The sequence below is a fragment of the Anabrus simplex genome, chromosome 4, assembly GCF_040414725.1.
Source record: "Anabrus simplex isolate iqAnaSimp1 chromosome 4, ASM4041472v1, whole genome shotgun sequence".
NCBI lineage: Eukaryota > Metazoa > Arthropoda > Insecta > Orthoptera > Tettigoniidae > Anabrus > Anabrus simplex.
The window spans coordinates 2562143-2583676 of NC_090268.1; the positions used below are offsets into that span (position 1 = coordinate 2562143).

At 39.6% G+C, this 21534-nt stretch overlaps 1 protein-coding gene across 1 annotated transcript in view; it reads right to left on the reverse strand.

The window, feature by feature from the left end:
- The window catches only part of Sytalpha (Synaptotagmin alpha), a 652840-nt gene that overhangs the window by 403799 nt on the left and 227507 nt on the right, over positions 1 to 21534 (reverse strand). Inside the window, exon 2 of the mRNA XM_067146141.2 lies at positions 11202 to 11377. Within this exon, the coding sequence (XP_067002242.2) occupies positions 11202 to 11374 (173 nt within the window). The 5' untranslated portion in view covers positions 11375 to 11377. The remainder of the gene's footprint in view (positions 1 to 11201; positions 11378 to 21534) is intronic.

The following is a 21534-nucleotide window of genomic DNA, read 5'->3' on the forward strand; positions in this document are numbered from 1 at the left end:
GTACTGACTCTATACCCACACTATTGTATTGAATCTATAAACATTCTATTGTACTGACTCTATACCCACACTATTGTACTTACTCTATACAGACACTATTGTACTGACTCTATACAGACACTATTGTACTGACTCTATACCCACACTATTGTACTGACTCTATACCCACACTATTGTACTGACTCTATATCCACACTATTGGACTGCCTCTATACTCACACTATTGTACTGACTCTACACCCACAATATTGTACTTACTCTCTACAGACACTATTGTACTTACTCTATGCAGACGCTATAATATTGACTCTATACAGACACTATTGTACTGACTCTATACCCACACTATTGCACTGACTCTATAGAGACACTATTGTACTTACTCTATACAGACACTATTGTACTGACTCTACACTCACACTATTGTACTGATTCTATACCCACATTATTGTATTGAATCTATAACCATTCTATTGTACTAACTCTATACCCACACTATTGTACTTACTCTATACAGACACTATTGTACTGACTCTATACAGACACTATTGTACTGACTCTACACCCACACTATTGTACTGACTCTATACCCACACTATTGTATTGAATCTATAAAACTTCTATTGTACTGACTCTATACCCACACTATTGGACTGACTCTATACGCTCGCGATTGTACTGACTCTATACCCACACTGTTGTTCCGACTCTATACAGACACTGTTGTACTAACTCTATACGCTCAATATTGTATTGCCTCTATATTCACACTATTGTACTGACTCTATACAGACATTGTTGTACTGACACTATACCCACACTATTGTATTGAGTCTATAACCATTCTATTGTACTGACTCTATACAGACTCTGTTGTACTGACACTATACTCGCACTATTGTACTGATGCAATACGCACGATATTGTACTGACACTATATACACACTCTTGTACCTACTCTATACCCACACTATTGTACTGAATCTATACCCACTCTATTGTATTGAATCTATAACCATTCTATTGTACTGACTCTATACATACACTGTTGTACTGACACTATACTCACACTATTGTACTGAAGCTATACGCACCATATTGTACTGACACTATACACACACCCTTGTACCTACTCTATACCCATTCTATTGTACTGACTCTATAGAGACACTATTGTACAGACTCTATACCCACACTCTTGTACAGACTCTATACCCACACTATTGTACTGACTCTATACCCACAATATTGTATTGACTCTATACCCACAATATTGTACTGACTCTATACCCACACTATTGTACTGTCTCTATACAGACACATTTGTACTGACTGTATACCCACACTATTGGACTGACTCTATACAGACACTATTGTAATGCCTCTATACCCACAATATTGTACTGACTCTATACAGACACTATTGTACTGACTCTATACAGACTCTATTGTATTGACTCTATACCCACACTATTGGACTGAATCTATACGCTCACTATGGTACTGACACTATACCCACACTATTGTACTTACACTATACAGACACTCTTGGACTGACTCTATACGCTCGCGATTGTACTGACTCTATACCCACACTATTGTTCCGACTCTATACAGACACTGTTGTACTAACTCTATACGCTCAATATTGTATTGACTCTATACTCACACTAGTGTACTGACTCTATACAGACATTGTTGTACTGACACTATACCCACACTATTGTATTGAATCTATAACCATTCTATTGTACTGACTCTATACATACACTGTTGTACTGACACTATACTCACACTATTGTACTGAAGCTATACGCACCATATTGTACTGACACTACACACACACTCTTGTACTGACTCTATACAGACACTATTGGACTTACCCTACACCCACACTATTTTACTGACTCTCTACCCACAGTATTGTACTGACTCTATACCCACACTATTGAACTGGCTCTATAGTCACACTGTTGTACTGACTCTATAACGACACTATTGTACTGACTCTATACTCACACTATTGTACTGACTCTATACTCACACTATTGTACTGACTCTATACTCACACTATTGTACTGACTCTATACCCCCACTATTGTACTGACGCTATACCCACAATATAGTACTGACTGTACACCCACACTATTGTACTGACTCTATACCCACAATATTGTATTGACTCTATACCCACACTATTGTACTGACTCTATACCCACACTATTGTACTGACTCTATACAGACACTATTGTACTGACTCTATACAGACACTATTGTATTGACTCTATGCCCACACTATTGGACTGAATCTATACGCTCACTATGGTACTGACACTATACCCACACTATTGAACTTACTCTATACAGACACTCTTGGACTGACTCTATACGCTCGTGATTGTATTGACTCTATACCGACACTATTGTACTGACTCTATACCCACACTATTGGACTGACTCTATACCCACACTATTGTATTGAATCTATAAACATTCTATTGGACTGTCTCTATACAGACACTCTTGGACTGACTCAATACGCTCGTGATTGTATTGACTCTATACCCACAGTATTGTACTGACTCTATACCCACACTATTGTACTGACTCTATACAGACACTATTGTACTGACTCTATGCCCACACTATTGGACTGAATCTATACGCTCACTATGGTACTGACACTATACCCACACTATTGTACTTACTCTATACAGACACTCTTGGACTGACTCTATACGCTCGTGATTGTACCGACTCTATACCCACACTATTGTAATGCCTCTATACCCACACTATTGTACTGACTCTATACAGACACTATTGTACTGACTCTATACAGACACTATTGTATTGACTCTATGCCCACACTATTGGACTGAATCTATACGCTCACTATGGTACTGACTTTATACCCACACTATTGTTCCGACTCTATGCAGACACTGTTGTACTAACTCTATACGCTTAATATTGTATTGACTCTATACCCACACTATTGTTCCGACTCTATACAGACACTGTTGTACTAACTCTATACGCTCAATATTGTATTGACTCTATACTCACACTATTGTACTGACTCTGTACAGACATTGTTGTACTGACACTATACCCACACTATTGTATTGAATCTATAACCATTCTATTGTACTGACTCTATACCCACACTATTGTTCCGACTCTATACAGACACTGTTGTACTAGCTCTATACGCTCAATATTGTATTGACTCTATACTCACACTATTGTACTGACTCTATACAGACATTATTGTACTGACAATATACCCACACTATTGTATTGAATCTATAACCATTCTATTGTACTGACTCTATACAGACACTATTGTACTGAAGCTATACGCACCATATTGTACTGACACTATACACACACTCTTGTACCTACTGTATACCCATTCTATTGTACTGACTCTATACAGACACTATTGTACTGACTCTATACCCACACTCTTGTACATACTGTATACTCACACTATTGTACTGACTTTATACCCACACTATTGTACTGACTCTATACCCACACTATTGTACTGTCTCTATACAGACACATTTGTACTGACTGTATACCCACAATATTGTACTGACTCTATACAGACACTATTGTACTGTCTCTATACAGACACATTTGTACTGACTCTATACCCACACTATTATGTACACTATAACGTGTCTACGTTGCCTGCTGTTAGTGCTCCTATGTCATCGGTCTACTTTGCTTGCGGTTAATACTCCTATGTGAGTAACACAACGTGAACAGTGATTAGTGCCTTTAATTCAGGAGAAACATGGGTCTGCGTTACTCATGAGTAGGACCACATTACAGTGGTTGATCATATTATTAGGGCCACTAGGTGAAAGTTGTAACTTTCAAACTTTATAGGACATGCACAATTAAACTTCACTGATACACATTCAATCAATCTAAAATTGACTTTTGACAAACATATTACACAATTTCACATTTGAATTGTCAATAAAAATCAAGAAAAACTAAGGAAACTAGGAAAATCTAATATTTTGTAACACCTCCCTTCGCAGCAATTACCGCTTGGGCTCTATCTGGCATACTATAAATGCATCTGAGGCAGCTATTTTAAATTTCATCATGATGATGGCACACATTGATTAGTCTTTCGATCAGTTGGATCTTATTCGTGATATTATGAGCACAAATTTTCCTCTTCATTAGCACCCAAAGCTTCTCGATCGAATTGAGGTCAGTAGAATTACCAGGCCAGACCAGAATCTTCACTTTGTTGTCCAGAAGGAACTTTGTCACAGTTTTAGCCTTGTGACAAGGTGCAGAGTCATGCATAAACACAAATTTGTCATCTGAGAACCATTCACGAACTTGTGGAAGTAGCCGTTTCTCTAGAACCTTAATGTAATGGTGTTGGTTCATGGTTCCTTCGACAATATATAGGCGGCCGGTTCCATTACTACTGATGATGGAGCACACCATGATACTTAATGGTCTTCACAATGTCGTCACTATTGTATTTATCACTCTTGCGCCTCCACACAAATACAGATCTGGCATCAAGGATGTGTATTGATGACTCATCTGAAAGGCAAACCTGAAAAATGTGTAGTTTTGTATAAAAACCTGTTTACGCCAAGTGCGGTTGAGTATAACAGGGAGGAAGTAAACAAATTATAATTTTTGTAAACAGCTTACCCTTTTCCAATCATCAGCAGTCCAATTTTGATGTTGCTTTGCCCATAATAGTTGCTTCTTCATCATGGTTGGTGTCAGTAGTGGTTTCTTTGCTGGACGATGACAAGCGAAACCCAGCTCTTTGATCCTCCGACGAGCTGTCATTGAAGATACGTTGATCCCCGCTGGTCGAATATTTGTAGAAATGACTTTCATTGAAGCTTTTCTGTGTTTAATGACGATTTCTTAATTGGCGCTCTGCTTGTGGAGAAGTGATTCTTTTATGGCCACATTTACCCACCCGTTTAGGTGACAAATTCATGCCTTGGTCAAGTTTTTTCTTAATTCTGTCCACTGTTGACTTTGAAACAGAAGTTATAGATGCTATTTTTCTATGACAATAATCAGTATTCTTTAAAAGTGTTTTTATTTCCGAAATTTTACTGGGAGAAAGGTCTTTAGCTTTCCCCATATTTGTTTTCTAAATACCAGTATTTTTAAGTATATACCGAACTATAACTAACTGTATTCTACTCTTTTCACCTCACTGTATCAAATAGAGAGCAAAATTCGCACAAGAGATGCAAGGAAACAAATCTACAATAAATCACGTGTATTACTCCAACAACAGTCAGCAAGGAACTGTAACACAATTGGCGCCTTTCTCAATTCTTGACCAGAGTTTTCATTATTAGGCTCCTTAATGTAGGGCTGATTGTCGAATTTACGTTAGAAATGCGTAAATAATAATATCAAACTATAAAAATAAGCAATAAGTAAACACTTACACGAGAATAATGATCCAAACATAAATTCCTCCTTTTTCACCTAGTGGCCCTAATAATATGATCAACCACTGTATTTGAAAGACCATGGGTCTACGTCGTCTGCGGTTAGTAGTCCTATGTCAGGAACACTACGGGAGTAGTGATTTGTGCCATTATTTCAGGAGAACCATTGGTCTGCGTTGCCAGTGAGTAGTACCACTTTATGTGCAACACCTAGGGTCCTAGTTGCCTGCGGTTAGTACTCTTATGTGATGAACACCATGGGAATTTAGAGTAGTGGAAATATTACAAGTTAAGATTCTGATTATGATCGCCGTATTGGAGTACAGAATGTAAAAGTTTCAAATAAGTTTATTTAAAAACTACCATTCCAATACTTTAAAATCTCTAAGTCTAAGATACAAATACTACATACATGTTAAAATGGGACATGTTTGGCTTAGGCTTTGTGAGCATCTTCAGCCATACTTAATCTTAAGCTAAGTCAGGGCCCTGAACTGGGTTTCTCATTAAAGTATAATAATACAAGATAAAACAGTCACAAAATCTAGTTTGTGGAAAAAGCAATACTTAAATGCAAATAAAATTCAATAATGAACTTGTCATAGTATTATATGTAAATGGAATGAATACTAGTGTTCATCTAAAAAGTACACATTAGTTACTTGAAGAACGAGACAATCATAATGATCTGATATACATTTGTATTGTACAGATTGCTTGATATTAATGAAGCGTGGATTAATTAAAAATGTCGGAAAATAAAACTTCGAGCGTTGTTGACTGAGAATCAGGTACGTAGAATACAGTAGAGTTGTTGACTCCAAGTGGTTGCGTAATATGGTCAAAACGCGCTTGAGGCATCAGTATAGAAGTGTTGTGTCTCCGTCTAGAATAATCTTTGAAATAGATTGTAGTCGCGAGCTGTCTAGCGTAGATTCAACAAATAGGGTGTTCAATAAAGCCACAGATGTGGGAGAATTCGCAATGTAGCGCGTGTTGATAACTGAAATATGTAAGAAAATAAATGTAAGTTTTGAAGCACAGAGAACGTTCTATTAATGAGTGGAAGTTTAACAACGCCTACCCCTAGTGTTGACACAGAGTGGTTCTACTGCTACGTGTGTGTCTGTGAAGGCGGAGAATGAGTCAGGAGAGGGGAGGTAGGCGGAGCATTGAGGTGGAGGGGGTGTGGTGTGGCCACTATTGCGTTGACGTGTTTATAATTAAATATTTTCATGAAGTTATTTATGTTGAAGACTGTGAGTAATTTAGGTATTTGTTCTATTAATGGGCTATTTGTGTCAAGAAAATCGCTTAGATTACTATTAATGTTATAATGCTGGTCTAGAAAAATGTAAGCGTTTTCAAACTCGGTCATCAGTTTACTCTTGTTGACGTGTTTTATGATATAAAGGTCTTGTTCAGTCGTGGTAAATTTATGGCCGGTATCCTTCATATGATTGCTCATGGCGGAATATTTTCTATGTTTTGAAGCATTGTAATGTTCCAAATATCTAGTTTTGAATCTGCGTCAGGTTTGTCATATGTACGCAAAGTTACGTAAACTTACATAGGGCGCATTTGAGTCTATACAATCCGGAATTCGAAAATTTATTGTGTATTGAATTTACGGTATTGGAGTTAAAAATATATTAGGATTCGTGTTACGAGTTTTATACGCTTTTTGACGTCATATTTCTTTAGCGGATAGGTTATACGGTATATAGCCGGGTCAGTAAAGGTAAAAGCAGAAAAAATCGTGTTTTCGGTTTTTTCGGCAGTTAATTTTGAAGCGGCCTTTAGTTTGATTTTACCTGTAATTTTATTGACCATATCTGGTTTGTAGCCGTTGAGTTCAGCTAGATCTTTAATGTAACCAAATTCTTTCTTTCTGTTAGCATTAGACAGTGGGATTTTTAGAGCCCTGTGAATTAAACTGTAAAAAGTCGCCTGCTTATGAGAATGTGGATGCAAAGAATCATTCTTTATAGTCAACGGAGCAGACGAAGGTTTCCTGTGAATTTGGAATATAAATTTATCCTTAGCCCTTGTTAAATTTAACTCCAAGAAATTCAGAGAATTATAGGATTCGTTTCCTTTAGTGAATTTGATATTATTGTCAAGGTCATTGAGGTATTTTAATATATTATCACTGTTATTTTGATGTTTGTCAATGATAGCGAATGTGTCGCCTACAAATCTCAGCCACAACTGAAGACCATTGATTCTGTTAATTATTTTATTCGTTTGTAGGTTGTCCATGAAAATATTGGCAAGAATACCCGAAATTGGGTCGCCCATTGCGAGGCCCTTTTGATGGTAGATTTTGTCTTTAAAAGTGAAAAAGTTGTTGTTTAGAACAAATTTCAGTTGATTGATGAATTCTTCTATTTCAAATTTACTTAAGTTATTCTGTTTTGAAAGATTAGTTTTAATGATGTTGATAGTTTCGCTTATAGGTATATTCGAATACACATTGACAAGTTTACCGCAAAAATCGATGGAATTTTTGACATAGGCGAGGTTATTAAATAAGTGTTTACTTGAGAAACTGTGTAAGAATTTAGAGACATTGTAGGTGGGGCTGTTTCTGCAGTTTATGGTAGGGCGTATGGGTACTTCGTTTTTATGAATTTTTGGTAAGGCTTTGGCCGTTGGTAGTTTGGGATTCATTAAAATAAGCTTGTGACATTCGTGTTCTTGTAAAAGAAAGGACGAATTTTTCAATAAATTCCTTAAATCTCGTTGGATCTTAGGGATTGGGTCTTTATTTATTATGGTATATGTATTAGCAGAAAAGAAGTCTTCAGTTTATTTGATGTAGTCATCTTTGTTAAGTAACACGGTTGTGGAACCTTTGTCTGCTTTCGTAACGATTATATTCTTATTCTTAATTTTACTCTTTATCTCGCGTATCTGTTTCTCGATCTTAGCTCATTTGCTAAAGAAGGGAGTTTTTTTAATTTCGTATTTGATGTCATTTTGTTTATCAACGGGAAATTCGGCAATTGTAGTGATTAAATCGTCCGTATTATTAGGATTAGGCCAATTAAATTTCAACTCTTTACCTAGGAGAGCCATTTCACTGTCCGAAAAACTAGTTTAAGATAAATTAACTGTCATAGGAATATCGTTTAAATGAGGCAAATGTGACTTGGTAGTTTTAGATGAGTTAGTTAATTGTGTGTCCTCTATAAGTTCCAATTTCTTAGCCAGGGTTTCTTGTTTTTTATTTATTATAACTGATACTTTGTCATTAACAAATTTGGAAAAAGAATCCCATTCTAAGGGGGGCATACTTGAAGAAGTTTCCAAATGTCTTCTGTAAAGTTGTAGATTCAGAAGTGATTTCTTTTTGTAATGTAATTTGACCTCATTTCTCAACCAAATATCATTAACTCTTTTCTGGGTATTTCGTAAATTATGAGAAGGAATGTTTTTTTTTGTAAGAGTCTTCAAACTTTCGAATTAATCCAAGCTTCAAGCATTCTTTAAAAAATATATATCCCTAGAAATTTTGTGGACCTTGATTTTAAGACTGAGATATCTGTTTGTCATATTTGCCTGTTGGCTGTTTATTACACGTTATGACTGTCATTATGATAGCGGTATACGTATATATGTTCTTGACACAAATAGCCCATTAATAGAACAAATCCCTAAATTACTCACAGTCTTCAATGAAAATACTTAATTATAAACACGTCAACGCAATAGTGGCCACACCACACCCCCTCCACCTCAATGCTCCGCCTACCTCCCCTCTCCTGACTCATTCTCCGCCTTCACAGACACACACGTAGCAGTAGAACCACTCTGTGTCAACACTAGGGGTAGGCGTTGTTAAACTTCCACTCATTAATAGAACGTTCTCTGTGCTTCAAAACTTACATTTATTTTCTTACATATTTCAGTTTTCAACACGCGCTACATTGCGAATTCTCCCACATCTGTGGCTTTATTGAACACCCTATTTGTTGAATCTACGCTAGACAGCTCGCGACTACAATCTATTTCAAAGATTATTCTAGACGGAGACACAACACTTCTATACTGATGCCTCAAGCGCGTTTTGACCATATTACGCAACCACTTGGAGTCAACAACTCTACTGTATTCTACGTACCTGATTCTCAGTCAACAACGCTCGAAGTTTTATTTTCCGACATTTTTAATTAATCCACGCTTCATTAATATCAAGCAATCTGTACAATCCAAATGTATATCAGATCATTATGATTGTCTCGTTCTTCAAGTAACTAATGTGTACTTTTTAGATGAACACTAGTATTCATTCCATTTACATATAATACTATGACAAGTTCATTATTGAATTTTATTTGCATTTAAGTATTGCTTTTTCCCCAAACTAGATTTTGTGACTGTTTTATCTTGTATTATTATGCTTTAATGCGAAACCCAGTTCAGGGCCCTGACTTAGCTTTAGATTAAGTATGGCTGAAGATGCTTACAAAGCCTAAGCCAAACATGTCCCATTTTAACATGTATGTAGTATTTGTATCTTAGACTTAGAGATTTTAAAGTATTGGAATGGTGGTTTTTAAATAAATTTGCTTGAAACGTTTACATAGTGCCAATATTTCTGGAGAACCATTGGTCTGTTTTGCTTATGATTAGTACCCCATTATGTGCAACACCATGGGTCTACGTCGCCTGCGGTTATTACTCCTATGCAAGGGACACCACGGGAGTAGTGATGAGTGCCATTATTTCAGGAGAACCATTGGTCTGCGCTGCCTGTGTGTAATAGAACATTATGTGCAACACCATGCGTCTACGTTGCCTGCGTTTAGTACTTCTATGTGAGGAACACCACGAGAATAGTGATTAGTGCCATTATATCAGGTGAACCATTGGTCTGCCTTGCCAGTGATAATATTATTATGTGAGGAATACGATGTGAGTGTTGCCTGCTGGCGTTACCATAATGTGTGATGCACCGTGGATCTGCATTGCCTATTATTAGTACCACTATGTGAGCGACCTCATGAGTATACCTGACCTGTGATTAGTTCCACCAAATGAGGAACACCACGGGACACCGGCGTTAATGATCAGTACACCTCGGTGAGGAGCACCATGGACCTGCATTGCTTGTCATTGGTGCCATTGTGTGCGACATACCATGGGTGCGAGAAGCGCCACTGTAGGAGGAACATCACTGGGCCGGTGGATGAGCATCAGACATCCACTGATTTTTTTGTTTCACGATCATTTTTTCATCACCATTCGTTTTAGATTCTAATTTGGATACATTCTGCACTTTATTTTGCATTTCCTTACACTTCGTACCATTAGGGGCTGATGACCTAGCTGTTAAACAACAATCATCATCATAATAATCATCATTATCATCATCATCTAATTTATTACTTCTCTTTATTTAACCAATCTCTTCATTTCTGCAGGAGTAAGAATTCTTTCTATTTTGCACCTTTGCTGTTAAGTGAGGTTTATAATTAATTCTTCTTCTATCTGTAAGAAGCAAGGAATGCCACCGGTGTGTTCTAACTCTGAAAGGGAAAGAAGGAAAAGTGAAGAGCCGCCAAGGATTGCTTAATATTGTCTTTAATACTATTGTAATGGAAGGAGAACACATGTGTTGGGAAGGAATGGTCAGGTACCAGGAACAATGTCTAACTAGTTTTACTTAGATCCTGGAGCAAACCTACAGAAACTTCTCTCAATCGTTCGTTTAATGTAAATTACCTGCGGCTCATTTGCGCGGTCTCTGCAGCTTCCAGCAAGTTGTGCTCAAACCAGTTGAGGCGGTACCTCTTGGAGCAGGCGACGTACAGGAGCATGACGACGAGCATCAGCAGGAGGAACGAGATGAGGGCGTACAGAGCCAGGTAATAGCTCTCAGGCTGGCCGCCGTGCATGGTCTGAAACAGTAGACATAAGCCCCACTGTGTAATTCGAGCCAGTCTCTTGAACGTTTCGCACAATTACAATATTTGCACTTAGAAAAAAATAAAAATTATGTTGGTATGGTTGGGACTGCATGGAAAGCTTCATATTTTAAACTCTGGCCATTCGCGCTCGCTGCACTTTCACTTATTACCATTTAATTTGTCCGTATGTTCGTGTAATTCGGGGTTCATTCTAAACGGACGTTCTACAGTATGTGAGAACCTGTTTTTAGTTTATTGCATAATTGTGAAATCACATGTATTCATAGTATGCTATCGAAGGGCTAGAAGTTTGGTCGAAATGTTGTCAGGTTTCTAGAGGTGGTGGAATAACAAACAAACCAACTAACTAACTAACTCGAAATTCAATAAGCACAGGTAGGGTCTTGAGTTGTCCCAAAACTTCAGTAAATGAGAAGCAAGAGCGTGAAAATGAAAGGCACCATAGGCGTCGAATCCTGATTCCAAGTGTGCAGAGCCAGAGATGTGCTCGAGCCGGGCCAAGTAGTCTTATGAACTGCTCAGGATACTCGTAGAGGCAGTGTTCATTCTACCTGTCGTTCACTGTGACATGCCTCTTCCCACAACAGAGTGGTTTGTTGGGACCTGATCAGGCTTCGAATATGAAGAACGCCTGAGGGATTTTCTCGAATTCCTTGCGTAGCACAGTTATTGAGGCATATGAAGAATTCCTATGCACCGAAATACAGGAAACACTGCTTGTGCTTAATGTACCGGGTGGTATACCTCTACGCCGCACATTTAAATTTTCCGCCTTAAAGTACTCCTCTACAGGAGAAATAGTGAACTTAAAACTGGACCTACTTAAGTTTTTCCTATGGAGATGTCATTGTGTGAATTTCGACTTGTTTTGTTTCCTATTTATCTAGAACGGTGGACATTCTCTCATAGATGCCGCTGCAAAAAACTATGATCATGCACCCTGGTGCGAAGTGAAGGAACTTTATTTGAAGAAATTTTATATTCGCAAGTTTGTTCTTTACTAAATTTAGTGCATTCATTTTGGGGTTGGCAATATTTATCCTGTCTTTCCGCCTGTTTTGATTTTAACCAATCAAGAATTTCTGTAATTAATTTTCTACCAATCACTGGTTTATTCTTCGATTTTGGTGTGTAACTTTAAGCGACCCAATAAAATTAAGTGGGTGTTTTATTCATGAAAGGTCTCGAACTTTCCCCGAGGGTATAAAAACTGCTGATTTTCACGTCTCCTGCCCACTCAATCTACATCTAACCCAGTGTATGGACGTGTAGCAGGAGGCGAGAGGTGCCTCTTTCATCAGGCAGCAGATCTTCAGTAAGGTAATGGCCATTTAACATCCTTATTTCTTGCTAGCTCAGCAGTTTAATCCGCGGGAAAGGTCCGAAACTTTTGCCATGTAACCTACCTTTCTGTAATGTAAATTTATGCCGGCTTATGTAAATATCTTTAATTGTAGATCGGGGATAGAGAGTGCTTTACCCTCTCGAGCTCCCCTTGGTGTGGTTTAAGGTGACTACGTTTTAGTAACTGATTTTCTTCTTTTCCTTAATGTTTTAAATTTCTTTCTTATACGGGTCAACTCCATAGTTTGGGAATAGCCCCTGTTTCATCGGTCTAGTGCCTTTTAGGTTTTAAGAAGTTACATATAGGAGTGCAATTCTCGCCTCCATCCCTTTGTATTTCGGGCCATTTATTTAACCTGTTCTTTTCTGCTAAGGCCCAGTACATTGGGTACAAGATACCCCCCTTTCATTTCGTAAGTTGTGCCTTGATGGCGATTAATTGTAAAGTAATTGCCTTTAATAGGCTTGAAAAATTGAGAGCGTGTTAGCTCTTTTATGCATTGTAAAAGTGCCTCTAGGAGGCTGGACATTTGTTTATTACGGAGCTGGTGCTCCTGGTACTAGGGGATTTCTGCCCCTTTGTAAATTTATGCTTCCCTGTAAATTTTGTTCTGGAAACGCAAAAATTGTAAAAAATAAGGGCTTATAGCCGATGTGTGTTACTGAATTTGAAATCTTGGATCTCTTTGTAAGTCTTGATTTTAAATTGCTGGGTCATTGTTATCTCACTCAGTGAGAAATTGTTGTTGTTTGAAAATATAACCTTCCATTTCAGTTTAATTTGTTTTCTTGGTATTTGTACTTAGACCCATTCACTCCAGCACCTTCTTTCACCTCTGCTGATCCACCAAACCACCGTAACAGTTTTTTTTTGAAAAGAAATATAACCTTTATTTAAAGTTTTAGTTCAATGTTTCTACCCAGCACCTTCTTTCACCTCTGCATTCCACAGATTCCCGGGAACACCGACGTAACATATTTACTTAATTAAAGATACAAGACTGCGCAAGAAAAGCCATCGCAAATGTGCCATGCTATTCAATTAATAACTGGTGTAATCGCCTGACTGTTGAATGCCGGTCAGGTGCCGGATGTCAGCTTCCATGCCTGTTGCACTCGGTCGGTCAATACAGGGACGGTTTTCGTTGACACTGGAGTTGTCACCCAATACGTCCTCGACTGGGGACCGATCGGAGAACCGAGCACCCCAAGGCAACCTGTCGAGCGCGTTATGTTATAACAGCGGCATGCGGGCTGCATTATCCTGTTGTAAAAATCCCCGGGAATAGCAGCACAGCAGATCGAATCACAAGACGGACGTACGCACCTGCAGTCAGGGTGCGTGGAATAAACACAAGATTGCTCCCGGTGTAGGTCCAGTGTGTCGACCCCGCAGACACACGGCCATCACTGGCACCAGGGCAGAACCGGCTTTCATCGGAAAATACAACGGACGACCACTTCATCCTCCAATGAGAACGGTTAGGGGTAAGTGGAATGCACGCCGGAGCTGTCCTCAGTTCGTTGCGTCTGCCGCTCGAATTGCTGCTGCAGACGCTGCCCACTGCGCCTCCCTCTCGGTGGTGTCACGGGGATGTCCGGATTCCGGTCTTCTTGCGAGCGTACCTTCTCGTGACCACTTCTGCCAGAACGCATGCACAGTGGAGACATTCCTGCTAAGTCGTTCTGCAATAGCGTGGAAGGAAAATCCACCCGCACGTAGCCAAGGCCCTACAACGCTGTAGCGTCTGAGTGGGGAAGAGCTGTCCATGTTGCGGGCATTCCACAGCTCGCCGAGGAATTCATGCAATAACGCACGAATGACGACAGGTTATTTTTATTCCTGCGATACAGGGTAACACGGTAAGAAAGATGTTCATTGGATACATCCAAAATAAAATGTTAAAAAGGTGCCGCATTAGAAAGCAGAAGATCGGTATGGAAATTGAAGTCATTTCGCAAACCAGAACTGCTGTACTTATTTGAAATCAAATGCCTGGCAGAAGTTATACAGAGCAATAATCCTGAAGTCTGAAGAGTACAAGTAGACCGTGAAGTCTAAAAGTCTGTATGTTCTTTCACATTAATTTCCGGTAAGCGCCTAATACTGTTGCATTCCAAGCATCAGGGAAACTTAGCCATTCCCAGGTCCTAATAATAAATGGCACAGCCTGTTTGACCTCTGGTGGTCGCTTATGATAACCACATTATAAAGTACACTTTCGGAGGACCATTTAAATGTTATTAAGAAAATACAGGTTGTAAAACATAAAGAGCACACAAGTCACTGATTTTTTCCGTACACGTGAACTAAAAAACACACCAGTACTGTAAGTACTGCTTGTACATGATGAAACGGGAATGCCGTGCGAGCATTCACGTTCATGTATTTCTTGAGAGGAACTTGCTAACACCCGACTGTGGGCCGAGCGCGCAAGCATTATGGGAGACAGCATGCAAACTAGCACTGCTCCAGAACGCCAGCCAAGGCCAAGTGACGTCTCTCCTGTTCTATGGCATTTCATCATGAACGGAATGTAATATCATAATTTCGAGAACGGCACCTTGTAGGCCTGAACAATAAATGCCGCTAGCCAAAATTTCATGTAAATCGACGGAAGGATGTCCGAGATATAAATTTTTCTAGATGCCCACATGCGCTACCACGCCGTCCGACCTTCGGCAATAAAAGGGAGTCGCCAGCCTGGAGTAAAGCAGTGTGCAGTATGCGGTGAGTGCGGGTGTCACTCAGTGTGTGTGTGTGCGAGCAAGCACATCGTCGCCTCGCTGTACGGTTCGTTACTCTGTCCGGATGAGTACATGGGTTCGAAAGTGTTAGTGTTGAAAGCCTTCTCCGTGGACTTTGCGCGTGAACGAAAGCTTATTTTCGTTTCTATCAGTCTGAAGAGCTGTGCAATTGTATTTCGTTTGTGGATTGTGAATTTAAAGAGACTGTACGTTTGAAACTGTGCTGTAGTTGTTTCCTCTACCGTGTTAAGCTACCTCGTAAAATTGTGCCCTAGCGACTGAACAATTCTTTTACGAACAGTGTCACGTTATTTTATAAAGAACAGTGCCTACTTTTTTTCCCCCTTAAGACTGTCTAGCATTAACTGTGCCAATCTTCATTTCGTTCAAAGACTATGTCAATTCCCCTCATAAAACTGTCTAAAATTACGCCTCAGTGATAACCTTGCCTCTGAGAAATTACGACGTAACAGATCTTGGAGTGTCATAAACTGTTTCTTTATATTTTCGTATAAGCTCTGATTTATTTCAACGAGAGTGTGCGTGCTGTATTCATTGCATACAGTGCAGAGACTGCATCCAAAGAATTTAATTTCTTTTTTTTTTTTTTTTTTTTTTTTTTGAGAATGAGCGAAGTGCTTAATCATTGCATCTCGGAAGGTTCCAGATTGTTTTCATTACTTATTATTTCAAGCACGATGGTGCCTACCGCATTATTCTCACGGAACTGTGACTTTGATTTCATCTTTGTTTCAAAAGTGCGTCCAACACCATTTACTGTGGAAACTATTCAAAAGTGCTTCACCTTAAATCGCAGTGCGATAGAAAAGTGTCGCACCAGATTCCCTTGACATTCTGTGCGGAAGTTCTTCATTTCTCCGCTCCTTAACAACTATCTCACGCTGCACGATCTGCCTCAGGTTCAAGTCGCCGTCAACGTCCAGTGCTGAGACAACACCAACGACGCGGGACGACGCCGACGCCGACAACGAAAGACGACGCCGACGCCGCAGAACAACGTCGCCTCCACACCTTCAAGGGCAATCTCACAATACATCTGTAAAAGGTGATATAATTCCTTTGCTTATCTCTTGAATAAACTGCAAGTTCCACTTTAATCATAAGTTGATTTCACTACCCTTCTCTCATACTCTCTAAGCATGAGCCGTACACGCCTTGACGTTATTCATGCTCTCCGAAAAATTGAAGTACGAGCGTTCTTGTTTCAATATGCAATTATACATTCACACATGAGGTACGCACTGACACTAAAAAACACTAGAAAATACGTCATTGTTATTGTGCCAATGGTTTGGCTGCACTTAAAATGTTAGCACTGTTGTGCAATTACATGATTTCATGAGACTGTTGTCTCCACACATGTTACTCGTGTCATGTCTGACGCGCTTCTCCTCGTCCCTAGCCAGTCACTCGCGCCAGAACAAAGTCCCGGAAGCGATGTGCTGCCCTCTATAGGCAACTTCTTCAATAAATACACTATAAAAATGAAATGCTACAATATTATTCAATTAAAACACAAATAGATTATATAATCACCCAAATGCGATATGTGCAGTAACACAGCCTACACCGTCTAACGTGAATACACGCAATAAGTTATCAAGAATCAAGCCGGTAATAACACTGAACAAATAACACGTAAAAAACAACATTTAGAAAACTGAATAAGAAGACTTACTAATGATAGTAAATATATACCTAGGTAGACAAACACGTGTCTTACCAATCCAAACCCCACGGCATTTAACGCCCTTGAAAGGTCCTTGGCCTGCCCAGCGACCGCTGCTCAGCCCGAAGGCCCGCAGATTACGAGGGGCCATGTGGTCGGCACGACGCATCCTCTCGGCAGTTATTCTGGGCTTTCCAGACCGGGGCCGCTATCTCACCGTCAGATAGCTCCTCAATTCTAATCACGTAGGCTGAGTGGACCTCGAACCAGCCCACAGGTTGACAGAAAAATCCCTGACCTGGCCGGGAATCGAATCTGGGACCTCCGGGCGAGAGGCAGGCACGCTACCTCTGCACCATGGGGCCAGCTTAAATTTTGAGAACACTCTCCAAAAGTATAAAAACATTGTATATCAGTACATTAATTTAATAATCTTCAAAAAAGAATATGTAGCTCACATTGGGCCTACCAAATGATCATGTTTGTAACTGATTTGTTTGCATATTCGGAATAGACACTCTGCACTTAAGCTTTCATGAAAATACCAAGACATTTTCAAATCACAGCAGTTTACAACTTCAGTATGATTTACAGATCATGAGAAGAAAAAATCGTTTACCTGTCACTTAGCAGACTCGAGAAAATCAATAATCGATCAATTTTTTCAATATTTACATAGGTTTACAGTGTTTGCATTGCACTATGTCTTCTGGTGTGGGCATGTCTCAGTCTCATCCCTGGCTTTGACAATATGAAAGTGACTGAGGTATGAGCGATATGCAGCCAGTCCCCGTTATGAATGGTGTGTTGGTGCATGCACTTCAGTGGGCTTGCCAGACTGATATGTAATAGCAACGGATGGCTCGGTGAGGAGAGCAACGGGAAACTACCTGACTCCTCATTTCCCTAGTACGCCTCTTCAGTGATGCCTAGCCCTTGGCGGAGCTGTGGAGGATCAAACCAGCCTTCGGGCTGAATACTCAACATATTTAAAAACAGTTGTTTCGAAAGCAAGAATCTGTACTTTCTGATGAGCAGCAACTACTATTGTTGAAAAGGTACATGAATGGAAAAATCTGCAAAAAAAAAAAAAAAATCACCCAAGTAACTTTACTTACTAATTCCCATATAAATGAATTTTTTCTTTTTTATTATTTCCAGGTTATGAAGTAATATATCAGGGTGGAGAACCCAACTGGAGTATGGGACCCTCACCAGTATTACTTGATTCAAGAACTGGAAAACGTCCAAAGAAAAGCACTTCGATTTGTTCTGGGTGATTTCTGACAAAAGAGTAGCGTTACAAAAATGTTGCAAAGTTTGGCCTGGGGAGACTTGGGAGAGAGGAGACGAGCTGCTCGACTAAGTGGTATGTTTCGAGCTGTCAGCGGGGAGATGGCGGGGAATGACATCAGTAGACGAATAAGTTTGAGTGGTGTCTTTAAAAGTAGGAAAGGTCACAATATAAAGTTGGAATTCAAGAGGACAAATTGGGGAAAAATTCGTTAATAGGAAGGGGAGTTAGGGATTGGAATAATTTACCAAGTGAGATGTTAAAAAATTTGCAATGTATTTTAAATCATTTAAGAAAAGGCTAGGAAAATAACAGATAGGGAATCTGCCACTTGCGCGACTGCCCTACATGCAGATCAGTAGTGATTGATAGATTTATCGTATACCTTCTACTGTATGTGGTTTGTAAAATAGCTATCTAAAATATACTGAGATATTCTTCTAATAAAAGGAGTAGGTATTATCGAACAAAGTTAGCAGGAAAGGAGATTCTTACCTACTGGTTCATGAAGTGAATTTATTTATTTATTTATCGTGTCAGAAGTACAAAGTAAGAGAGAGAAAAATTAAACCAAAAAATTTTAAACATTGGTTGACCAAAAATTGGCCACGACAAGCGCATTTGGAGTTGCTCTCATTAGATCTTTAATGGTACAAGTGGCTGGAGAAGATGGACACAGTAGAAGATGTTCGTTAGTCTGCTTAGTACCACACTTGCAGTAAACTGTCTCCACAGGAAGGCCCCATTTCTGTAGGTTGGTCTTGCATCTCGTGGTACTGGAGCGTAATCGATTGAGAGCCTTCCATGTTGTCCACTTTTCAGAACGTCCAGGAGGAAGTTCTTCCTTTGGAACCATCCATTCTCTGAAATGTTGACATTTTTCCCGCCACATTGAGATTCTTGCTTGTTGTGGAGTTCCTTTAAGAGCTTCAGTGGTTGTCAAGAAGCTCTTTCTTGATTTCAACCTAGGATGTGCTGGTTGACAGGCATACAAAGGATGGGCTTCCATAGTCATAGCCTTGCTTTTCTCATGCCTAGCAGCAATCTCACGTCGGATTTCAGGTGGTGCTATACCAGCGAGACAGTGGAGTTTATCTATGGGAGTAGGTCTTAAACAACCTGTGATAATACGGCAGGTGTCATTTAGTGCTACATCTATGTTTTTGGCATGGCTGGACTTATGCCACACGGAGCAAGCATACTCAGCAGTGGACTAGCACAGTGCTAGCGCGCTTGTTCTCACAGTGCAAGGGTGAGCTCCCCAGGTGGTGCCTCGAAGTTTCCGCACTATGTTGTTTCTGGCAGACACCTTTTGTTTCACGTTTAGGCAATGTTTCTTATACGTAAGCGTACGGTCCAGAATCACTCCCAGATATTTTGGAGTCGAACAGTGTTGAAGAGGGATTCCTTCCCAGGTGATTTGTAAGGTTTTAGCTGCTTTTTTGTTATTGAGATGAAATACACAGCTATGAGTTTTGGCAGGATTTGGCTTCAAATCATTTTCATTGTAGTAGTTGGTAAATTCTTTCAGAGCTTTGGATAAAGTCTGTTCTACCTTTTCAAAACAGTTGGCCTGAGCAGTGACTGCACAATCATCAGCATAGATAAAACTCTGGGTACCTTCAGGTAGAGGCTGATCATTAGTATAAATGTTGAATAACAGTGGTGCGAGCACACTGCCTTGCGGTAACCCATTCTTCTGTGTTCTCCATCTGCTTCTTTTTCCCAGAAATTCCACAAAGAATCTTCGGTTTTGGAGAATATTTTTAATGTTGCACATTAGATGGAAGTCTTTGGTGATGTCATACAATTTTGTTAGAAGAAGCCGATGGTTGACTGTGTCATAAGCTGCAGAAAGATCAATGAAGACAGCGCCTGTAATGAGCCGATTCTCAAAGCCATCCTCAATATGCTGTGTCAAGTTTAATACCTGTGATGTGCAACTTTTTCCTTCTCGGAATCCAGCTTGCTGTGGTATAAGAGATGACTCCACCTTTCCTATCAGTCGCTCAAGAATGAGCCTCTCTAGGACCTTGTACAGGTGACAGAGCAAGGAAATAGGCCTATAGCTTTTAGGATCCAGCCGATCTTTGCCTGGTTTAGGGATAGCAATGACACTAGCCTTCCGCCAGATTTTGGGAATCTTGCATTCTTGGACACAGATATTCATTAATTCCAGCAGCCAACGCCTCGTAACAGGACCAAAATTTTTGATTTGCTCTACTCGAATGTCGTCTAGTGAATGAATTTACTTTAATGCTGCCTGACAATCTTCTTGTGTATGTTTTATCAGCATGGTGGAATCTCACTTCAACATTTTTCAGGATGTGACCTTGCAGCTGGGGAAATAAGGAAGATACATTGAGCGGCTGCAATAATGAGGGCAACAGGACCTTTGGGAGGTCTTGAGGTCTTTCCCTGCTTCTTTCCACACTTGTCGAATTGCTACCGCACAAAGACGACATATCTTAATAATATCCGGTGATTGTATTACAAGACCCCCCCCCATTATTTTTCCTAAGTAAAAAGGCCAGATGTATCACAGTTTCATTACAATAAAGTGCTTTCTTGCACTTATCGCAATAAACCATGTCAGTGATTTGCCTCCCTATGAAACCAGCAATGTACACTGTACTACGCCGCCTTAAAGAACTCCTATTCTGGAGAAATAGTGAACTTGACCTTCTTAAACTTTTACTCAGAAGATGCCACTACAGTAATATGACGTAAATTTGTTATTGTAAAGTTTCCAGTACTGTGTGAAATTCTGCGTGTTCTTCAACAGATGTCTCTGCTAAAAAACTATGATCATGCACTCTGGTGCGAAGTGAAGGAACCTTTTTTGAAGAAGTTTTTTTTACTAAATGATGCTCATTTATTTTTGGGTTGGCAATATTTATCTTTTCTTTCCGCCTGTTTTGAATCCAACCAATCAAGAATATCTGTAATTAATTTTCAACCAATCCCGCATTTCTTCTTCGACTTTGAGTGTAACTTTTGAATGTAACCAATAACACTCTGTGGGTGTGTCTTGATTGTTCTTGAAAGGTC